The sequence below is a fragment of the Onychomys torridus genome, chromosome 21, assembly GCF_903995425.1.
Source record: "Onychomys torridus chromosome 21, mOncTor1.1, whole genome shotgun sequence".
Classification (NCBI taxonomy): domain Eukaryota; kingdom Metazoa; phylum Chordata; class Mammalia; order Rodentia; family Cricetidae; genus Onychomys; species Onychomys torridus.
Window position 1 is genome coordinate 4228136 of NC_050463.1, and position 10392 is coordinate 4238527.

At 37.9% G+C, this 10392-nt stretch overlaps 1 protein-coding gene across 1 annotated transcript in view; it reads left to right on the forward strand.

Moving 5' to 3' along the window:
* The window catches only part of LOC118571576 (zinc finger protein OZF-like), a 32112-nt gene extending 22526 nt beyond the window's left edge, over positions 1-9586 (forward strand). Inside the window, exons 2-4 of the mRNA XM_036170639.1 lie at positions 7137-7263; positions 7450-7510; positions 8058-9586. Of these exons, the coding sequence (XP_036026532.1) occupies positions 7137-7263; positions 7450-7510; positions 8058-9528 (1659 nt within the window). The 3' untranslated portion in view covers positions 9529-9586. The remainder of the gene's footprint in view (positions 1-7136; positions 7264-7449; positions 7511-8057) is intronic.
* Positions 9587-10392: the final 806 nt, after the last annotated feature.

Genomic DNA, 10392 nt, shown 5'->3' on the forward strand with positions numbered 1-10392 from the left:
GGGGCTGACTGGATTAAAAAAGGAAATCTTTTTAGCAGCTGTCTTTAATCTTTCTAAAAGGTACTTAATGAAATTGCTTAAAGTCTTCTTGGTTAGTGTTGGACACAATGGCAAATCTGTTCTGTCCAGGCTGTGTTGCCTGGGAGAAGTTTCCTTGCCCAGCCCATGGGTAGTGTTTTTACTTTTCTTCAAAGAATGGTGGGTTTTATAGATCACTGGTTGAAAAAGAGACATAAATTATGAAAGAGAAAGTAATAGTAGGACTTTCTCTTTTCCTTTGAGCTCAGCCTAGGAGACCTTTCCCCCTTTCCTGGGTTCCTAAGAGCAGGCACAAAGTGGCAGGAAAGTTCACCTGGGGGAACTATTCCCCCTACCCTATGTTCATTCTACTAATATGACAGGGGTTAGAATCCTGGATGAGAGGCTCAGACCCTCCACACTTCCACATAGTACCAACCCTGAATATGACCAGGAGTCAAGCAACATAACAAGCACATGCTTCTGCTCTTAGATTAGTTTTTGTTTGTTTGTTTGTTTGTTTGTTTGTTTGTTTGTTTTGGTTTCTCTGGGTGACCTCGCAGAGCCAAAAGGATTCAGATCCTCAGCAGGAGGGAAAATAGGTCTTCAACCAGGTGGAGGAGAGTTTCATACCAGAGAAAGCCACTGGTCAATACAAGGAAACAAAACTGATAGAAATATATAGCATATGGATACACACACACACACACACACACACACACACACACACAGAGAAAGACATACAGAAAAAACAACCTGGATGTGCATCACATATTTATATACCTGAACAGACAGAGGGATCCAGTGATGTGTCACAACATTCCTGGACAAATCAGCAGCCATGTCTGACTTCTTCTATGAGTCTAAACAGAAAGTGACTCAACCAGGCTTAACCTCTGGAGGTGACATAACAGGCAACTTTCTAATTTGTTTCCTTTTGGGGTGGTGGTGTCAGAACCCTCTGAAGCATTAGGCAGTGATTGGTCAAAGGGAAACTTGATGTGATTTGAATAGGAATGCCCTATAGACTCATGTGTTTGAATGTTTGGTTATGGGGAGTGGCACTATTAGAACTTGTGGCCTTGTTGGAGGAAATGTGTCTCTGTGGCAGTGGGCTTTAAGGTTCCATGTGCTCAGGATAGGCTTAGTGTGTCTCAGTCTCTTTCTGCTTCCTGAGAACCAAGATGTAGAACTCTCAGCTCCTTCTCTAGCAGCATGTCTTACTGCATGCTGCCATGCTTCTCCCCGTGATGTTAATGGACTAAACCTCTGAGCTGTAAGACAGCCCTAACTATATGTTTCCTTTATAAGAGTTGCCATGATCATGATAGCTCTTCACAGCAATAGAACTCCAATTAAGAGACTTGATACCAGGAAGTAGGGTATTGTTGTGATAGGCCTGACCATACTTTTGTTTGGAAGAGTTTTCACTTTGGGACTTTGAGTTAGGAAAGCAGTGGAAGGCTTTAAGTGCTGCTTAATGGGCCATACTAGTAGGATCAAGGAAGAAATTCGTGCTGAGGGTGATTTGAACCATGGATCAAAAGGTTTCAGAGGAAAGAAGTATTGGTATGCTGTCTACAGACTGTTCTTGTGATATTTTGTTGAAGATTTTGGCTGCTTTTTGCCCTTATCTGAAGTGTCTTCCTGAAGCTAAAGTGAAGAGTTTTGAATTAATATCTTTGACAGAGGAAATCTCAAAACAGCCTAATATTCACTCTTGTTATGTGTTTATTAGTCTTCATTGTTACAATGCTTTATAATGAAAAAGAGCAAGCTGAGAAAGTAAAAATATGAAATGTACAATTTGAGGAGAAAAGCACCAGGAAGGAGAATAGAGCTAAGTTCTGTTTTCAAAGAGATAAATAAGAGTTTGATTAAAGGGAGTGTGACCTCAAGGCTAGATCACACCCAGCTAAGTTTCCAACTTGTGAAAAGAAATCAAAGAAAAGCTTAGAGACAGGTCTGATGGTGCAGGTCTTTAATTCTAGCAATGGGAATGCTGAAGAAGCTGCCAGATCTCTGAGTTTGAGGCCGGTCTGGTCTACAGAGTCAGTTCCAGGACAGCCAAGTTTAAACAATCCATCTAAAATAGAAAGTTGGTGAAAATATAATTGAATTAGCAGGCCATGTTCTAGCAAACTTGGTAGCTTTGGCCATGTGTTTCTGGATTTAGAGTCAAGGATAGAAGAAAGGAATTGTGGAATCTCCCTTCATTTCTATGGAAAGCTGTGGAGGCCAGGCATGTGTCAGGAGTGTCTCTGAAGTGTGAAGTGTGAAGGAGTGTAAAGCTGTGAAGATAAAGCCTGGATTTCATTGAAAATCCCAAAATGTTGGAGATACCAGGGTCATTGGATATCTGCCAAAGAAAGCTGCTAATATAGAAGCCCAAGAGAAATAAGTGTGTTGCAGTCAACAAAGCTGAAAGAAGTTGGAGATCTGAAGAGCATTTTGATACCAGACATGGAGATTCAGAGTTTGTAGTTTAGCCAGATGGTTTCCTGTCTGCTTTGGTCCAGTATTTCCTCACTGTTCTTCTTTCCCTATGTTTTGGGAGGTCTTCCCTATGTTTTGGGAGGGTAAAGTTTATCCTATTTCATTGTATGCTAGAAGTATGTGATCTAGTTTTTTATTTTGATTTTATAGGAGATTACAGTTAAGAGAGTTCATAAATTTCAGAAGAGATTCTTTGAAATTTGGACTTTTAAACAACTTTGAGACTGTTATACACTATGGGGATTTCTGTAATTTGACTAAATGATTTCTTGCCTGTTGGAGTCAGAAAATTGAATGTGGTGATTTGAATAGGCCCCATTGTTTCATATGTTTGAATGCTTGGCCCAAAGGGAGTGGCACTATTAGGAAGTATAGGCATGTTGAAGTAGATGTGACCTTGTTGGAGGAAGTGTGTCACTGTGGAAGTGGGCTTTAATATCTGTATGTCTCAGTCTCCTACTGCTGCTTGTGTATCAAGATCTAGAACTTCAGCTTCTTCTCCAGTACCATGTTGGCGTGCATGCCATCATGCTTCCTGCCATGATGTTAATGGACTAAACCTCTGAACTATAAGCCAGCCCCAATTAAATGTTTTCCCTTATAAGAGTTGCTGTACTCATGGTGCTTCTTCAGAGCAGTAAAATCCTAACAAACACACCTTGGGACTTAGAATATCTCAGGTTTCCCTCCTACTAGGATTCCCCTGACCATTGCACTCCTCCTCCTTCCAAGGGACTCTGAGACTCCTAGTATACCGAGGGAACTCAATTGGATCTCCAGAAATGTTGTGGGTATTCACCAGAGAAGATGACTAGGACATGGGTTTAAGCCAATAGAATGTCTTTAGTAGCTGGCCTGTCACTACACCAAGTTCTCAGGATCTCAGTGTAGCTCCATGCTTCTTTCACAATGATCCTTAAAGCACAATAACCATGTTGACATAATCCAGTTAACAAGAATGGTTAGCCAGAAATAGAACTGCAGAAGGTAAAAAGCAAGGTTAGAGACTTTTTCATAACTGGAGGCATTGATGGATTAGGGCTTTTTAGTTTTAGAAGATGGTATTGTATATGTGCTAAGTGTTACAGCTTGAATGACACTTCCATCATAGAGTCAGTTGTGTGACGGTAAGGGGACCTATTTAAGGTCTGGGACCCTGTGATACTGCTGAGATGAAATTATTTTGTGTTTCAGTGAAATGTTCTGTAAGAATCACTTTAGGGCCATGTGGTTCAGAATGTCTGTTAGCTCCAGTGTTTTTCTGTTTAGTTTTTGTTTAGATGACCTGTACATGGGTGAGAGTGGGATATTGAAGTCTCCTACTACCACTGTGTGAGGGTTAATATTAGATTTAAGCTATAGTAATGTTTCTTTTACAAAAGTAGGTACTCTTGTGGTTGGGGAATAGATGTTAGAAATTGAAATGTCCTTACAGTAGATTTTCCTTTGATGAGTATCTAGTGTCCTTCCCCATATCTTTTGATTAATTTTTCATTTGAGGAGCATCTCAAACATTTTATATGCTTATGGGCCCATTGGATAAGCAATGAGGCCATATTAGTTATTTTGTTTTTTCTTTCTGTGCTGGAGATCAAACCCATGCACTTCACACATGAAAGGCAAATAGTCTGCCACTGAGTCAGCTTTTATACAGAATTTCATTCAACTAGTCATGATGACTCATGCCTATAATCCCAGCACTTGAAAAACTGAAGCAGAAGGATTTCCACTAGCTTGAGGCCAGACAAGAACATTTAATGAGACCTTGCTGCAAAAATACAAAACAGTTTCCTCATTATAGGACCAAGATCTCAGCAAGGCATATGCTATGCAAATTCTACAGTGTGTCATTGAGAAATAAAATGCAGAGTGAGTGGTCCTAGGCCATTAGGAGACAAAGTGGTGATACCTATTACATGGTTAGACTTTCCATTGGCAAGAGTTAAGACTTTAAAACTAATCTGTCACTTTGTCACTTTTATTTCATTTTTGTCCTTCAAGAAGTTGCCATATCTCTCTGTATTATACTTTGATTTAATCAGTACATTTAATTAGCTGAGCATGAGGGCTCAAACCTGTGGTCCTAGTATTTTGGAAGCAGATAGAGGAAGTTCAAGACCACCATGGTCCAAATAGTGACCTCCAGGCCAGCTAGAGCTACAAAGAAAAACTCTGTCTCAGGAAGCCCACCAAAAAATAGAGATTTTTTAAGTATAAGAGTGAGGCCATCTGTGGATTAAAATTTGAACAAATAGTGCTGGTGAGATGCCTCTCTATCATATCGTATCTTGGGTACTTCAAAATTTTTGTGGCTAATTCCAGTCAACTAATCCTTGACTCTGCCCCCTGATTCAAGGTTAACTTCATTACCAGTCTTAGGGTGTCACAGTATGATTAAATATCTCACAACAAATATGTTCAGATACCCTGATTTGAAACACTGGCCATGAAAAGTAGCCAAAAAGAGAGAGATGTATGAGAGGTTGCAGAGAGAAAGAGCTGCACTATTTGGTGTTTGCAACTACAGGGTTCCAGTCTTGATTTGTTCCGATATTTCCTTAATTCTTTGAAAGGGAAATGTGTATTCTTTGCCATTGTGTGTTGGGCAGATATGATTTGTGTTTTCATTTTATAAGATCTCACAGTCAGGAGATTGCCTTGTGTGTCAGAAGAAACTTTGGACATTCAAATAGTGTTTGGACTGTTACAAAATATGGGATCTTTGAAATTAGACTAAATGCATTTTTCAGCATTGTTTGACTGTGACCCTGTCGTGACCTGTGTCAAAATGTGGGTTAAATGAAAAGTCTCCCAGGTAGTATAATGTATTTGAGCTTTTGTGTTTGATGTATGGCCTACATTGGTGGTTTATGAAACCCTTAGGAAGAGGAGCCTTTCTACAGGAATGTCATCTATGGGTAAGGGCTTTGAGTGTTTATATCCCCACCACTCTTCTTTATGTGGCTGAAGCCGAGTAGCACCATTCCTTCTCATGTGGCCATGCCATCACCAGCATTAGAAACTCCATTCCTAAATAATGTAAGGCAAAATAGAAGCAATTGCATTTTCTTGCTAATGCATTACATTTGCCTGATATTTTTATGTTTATATTTTTGGCTGATTAGGGGTTTTTTGTTTTTGTTTTTGTTTTGTTTTGTTTTTGTTTTTGTCTTGTTTTTTGGGGGGGTTGTTTTTGTTTTTGTTTTTGGTTTTGGTTTTGGTTTTTCAAGGCAGGGTTTCTCTGTGTAGCTTTGGAGCCTGTCCTGGAACTCACTTTGTAGCTCAGGCTGGCCTCAAACTCACAGAAATCTGCCCACCTCTGCCTCCCGAATGCTGGGACTAAAGGCGTGTGCCACCACTGCCCAGCTTGATTAGGTTTTAGTATATATCAAGCATTTGCTCTTGTGCTGAGCTTTACCCATACTATGAACTTTTGAACTTTGGCAGAGGGTGTCCTTTTTCAGACCAAGAATGCAAGCATTCATGAAATTAATAATGTTCTCCCAAGTCACTGATTTGTAGGTGTGTAACATTGTCCCCACCTTTGTGTATGTTTTAATTTTTGAAATGTGTGTATCTTGTGCCTGTATATATGGATGTGTACCCCTTGTCTTCCTGGTATTTACTGAAGTCAGAAGAGAGCATTGGATTCTCTTGCCCTCAAACTAGGAAAAGCGGGGTCCCTCCAGTGAGTGCTAGCAACTGATCTAGGACCTCTTCAAAAGCAGCAGTTGATCTTATCTGTTGTTCCAGCTTTATAAACTTCAGCCCTTTTGGTTTTTTGTTGTTGTTGTTTTTGGTTTTGTTTGTTTTGTTTTGTTTTGTTTTGTTTTGTTTTGTTTTGTTTTGTTTTTGAGCTGAGGATCGAACCCAGGGACTTGCGCTTGCTAGGCAAGTGCTCTACCACAGAGCTAAATCCCCAACCCCCCACTTTTGTAGTTGTTGTTGTTGTTTGTTTTAGTCATAGAATCACCATTTACTTTACTAACGTTTTTGAGAATTCTTTGATCTGTAAGTCAGTGACTTCTTAAAAATGCTTTCCTTCCTAGGAATTCTTAGCCTAACAGTTTAAAAGAGGTCACACACCTGTTTATGATAGACAATTACAGGATTTGGGGTGAATGTTTAACTCCATGGAGGAATTTCAAGTGAGTGCCCTGAGTGCTTTCTGTTTTTTTGTTTGAGACAATGTCTCACTATGTAACTTTGGCTGTCCTAGAAATCTCTACATAGATGAGGCTGTCTTGAAAATCACAATCTTTGCCTCCTGAGGTTTGGGATATACATATTGTCCCCTTTTTTGAGTTAATAATTTTTGATAAAATATTGCTGATGTATACTAAATTGTGTTATTCTGTTTACATGTCTTTCTGTATGTATTAATTACTAGGCATTTCTCATGCAATGCCATATTCTATTCAGTGGGCACAGAAATGGAATGTATCATCCTTCTTTTCTGTTTCCTTCTAAAATGAATTGGTAACTGCATTTGAAATTCTATGGCCCATATCATAGAATACATTGAGTACACAAAATTTTGCAAATATATTCCCAATGAAGTGTACTTTTATAATGCAGTCAGTCTCACCATTTCTATTATGTACATATATGGGATATTTTAGGATGCAGTGACTTATGAGGATGTGCATGTAAACTTCACTCATGAAGAATGGGCTTTGCTGAATCCTTCTCAAAAGAATCTCTACAAAGATGTTATGCTGGACACCTACTGGAACCTCACTTCTATAGGTAAGAATGTGAGCTTTTATCACTTTTTAACTTAAGGGGACAAGCTTTTCTTGGAGATTTTCTGTGATTTTCAAGTTGAAAGAGTAAGAATCTGAATGAATCAAGCATTGTTCTAAGGTTCACCAAAGATGACAATTTCAATTGAGCCTAATTTCCATTAATATATCATGCATTTCTGTATTTTAGGCTACAAATGGGAAGACCACAATATTGAAGAACATTGTCAAAGTTCTAGAAGATATGGAAGGTAATTTTCATGTGTAAGCTGATACATTTATACCTCTGAAGAAGTGTTAATGAACCCTGAAGCTTTAATAAAAAGCAGCAGTGTAAATAAGCACAGCTTTGTGGTGATTATTACATTCTCATAATGCATGTAATCCAGTGTCAGGTAGCTGAGCATTGTTTGCAAAGCATTCCTTTAAGAAACAAGAGAAGGAAATGACACCATAATAGATGTCACAATTTTAATTATTGTTCATATGACAGGCATGTTGTAGAACTGTCCGTCCACTTAGTTTCATACCATTCAGTTATAAAAGGTATACACATTGATAAGGTGATTAGTAAATGTCAAAGATCTTCTATATGCAAATCTTCCATATTAAAGCTAATGTTCCTCAAGTATTTATAGTGAGTGACTTACCATAGTTTAGCGAGAGGAGCAGTTTATGAGACAAGGAGGTTGTCATGGTAAAGAAACCTGAATCCCTATACCACATCTCTATGAGGCACAAAAATTTAGACTGTGAATACAATGTGAAAACCTGTTATTTGTTATTCTTCCTTAATAGGTATATCATCTGTCACCCTGGATACAAACCATGTGAATATAAGGGATATGGAAAGAAGCATTGTACCTCTGTCTCTCCCAGAATATTTAGAAGATATATGGTAGTCCCTATTATGAAAAGACATGATGACTGTGATACAAGTTTACAATTAATTGGTTTTCCAACTTCAGTGGCAATACCTCAACATACTCACATTGAAGAAACACCTTATGAGTACAAAGAATATGGAAATTCATGTGTCTGTACTGGATCACTTTGCATATGTAGTCTTATTTACACTAGAGGAAAATGTTATGTATGTAATCAGTGTGGTAAAACTCTGAGTTCTTCCAGTTGTCTTCAAAAGAGTAAAACAAATTATATACAAAAAAGAAGTAATAAATGTGGACCTTGTACTAAAGACTTTAACCATCACAGATATTTTCAAAGATACAAAACAACCAATGATGAAGAAAATATTTATGAATGTAAGCAACATGATAAAACACTTATATCTGATTTGTCTTTAAAAGTACACAAAAAACCTCATTTGGTAGTAAAACCTTATGAATATAACCAAAGTGAAAAAGACTTTCCATGTCAAAGTCTTCATCAAGTACATAGAACTAACATGAGAGAGAAAAGGTATAGTTATCATCAATGTGATATGGCTATTGCACATCCCAGTTATCTTCTAAAACATGAAAGAACTCATACTGGAGAACACTATGAATCTAATCAATGTGGGAAAGCCTTTGCAGAGAAGAGTACTCTTCACTGGAATGGAAGAAGTCATACTGGAGAGAAAACCAATGAATGTAATCAATGTGGTAAAGCCTTTGCACATAAAAATCCTCTTGAAATACATGACAGAAGTCATACTGGAGAGAAATGCTCTGGATGTAATCAAGGTGGTAAAACCTTTGCATATAAAACTCATCATTACAGGCTTGAAAGAAGTCATACTGGAGAGAAGCCCTATGAATGTAATCAATGTGGTAAAGCCTTTTCACGTAAAAGTCATCTTTATATACATGAAAGAAGTCATACTGGAGAAAGACCCTATGGATGTAAGCAGTGTGGTAAAGCCTTTGCATATAAAAGTGTTCTTCATAGGCATGAAAGAAGCCATACTGGAGAGAAGCCCTATGGATGTAATCAATGTGGTAAAGCCTTTCCATGTATAAGTGATCTTCACAATCATGAAAGAAGTCATACTGGAGAGAAACCCAATGAATGTAATCAATGTGGTAAAGCCTTTTCACGTAAAAGTCATCTTCACAGGCATAAAAGAAGTCATACTGGAGAGAAACCCTATGGATGTAATCAATGTGGTAAAGCCTTTGCATGTAAAAGTGATCTTCACAGGCATGAAAGAAGTCATAGTGGAGAGAAGCCCTATGGATGTAATCAGTGTGGTAAAGCATTTGCATATAAAAGTCATCTTCACAGGCATGAAAGAAGACATACTAGAGAAATCCTATGGATGTAAGCAATGTGGTAAAGCATTTGCACATAAGTATCTTTTCACTCAAGAAAGAACTCATATTGGAGAGAAACCTTATGAATGTAGTCATTGTCATAAAATCTTTGCATGTGAAAGTAATCTTCAAATATATGAAAGAAGTGATAGTGGAGACTAATCTGATCCATGTAATCAATGTGATAAAACATTTGTATGTAAAAGTGATCTTCACAGGCATAAAAAGTTAAACTGGAGAGAAACCCTATGGATATAATCAATGTGGTAAACCCTCTTCACTTAAAAGTCATCTTCAAATACATGAAAGAAGTCATTCTGGAGAGAAATCCTGTGTGGATATAGTCAATGTGGTAAAGCTTTTCAACTAGTTTTATTCCAACAATATGGGAACACAGGATAATTTGAATTGAAATAAAACCTATTTGCAAATTAACATATTTATGGTATCCTCCATTATTTTTGGATTATGTGACATTATTCTGAAGACTAAATACTTGATCTTTACATTTTTCTCACATTCACAAATGAATGCCAGAGAATTTTATCAGTAGGTAAACGTGGTTGCTGCTAAACCTGATGATCTGAGTTCATTCTTTGGGAAACCCACATTTCTCATACAGGATTTTCTCTGATTACTACACTTAGGTTTTATGCACATCCACACACTAGCACATAAATAGTTTTGAAATTGAAATAAGGGCTTGTGAGTTCCCTCACCACCTTAGGCCACTTACTGCCAAACTTGACTACCTCAGTTCATTCTCTAGTGTTCAAACAGATGAAGTAGAGAATAGAAACCTAAGCTAGGCAGTGGTGGCACACACCTTTAATCCTAGCACTTGTGAGGCAGAGGCAGGCAGATCTTTGTGAGTT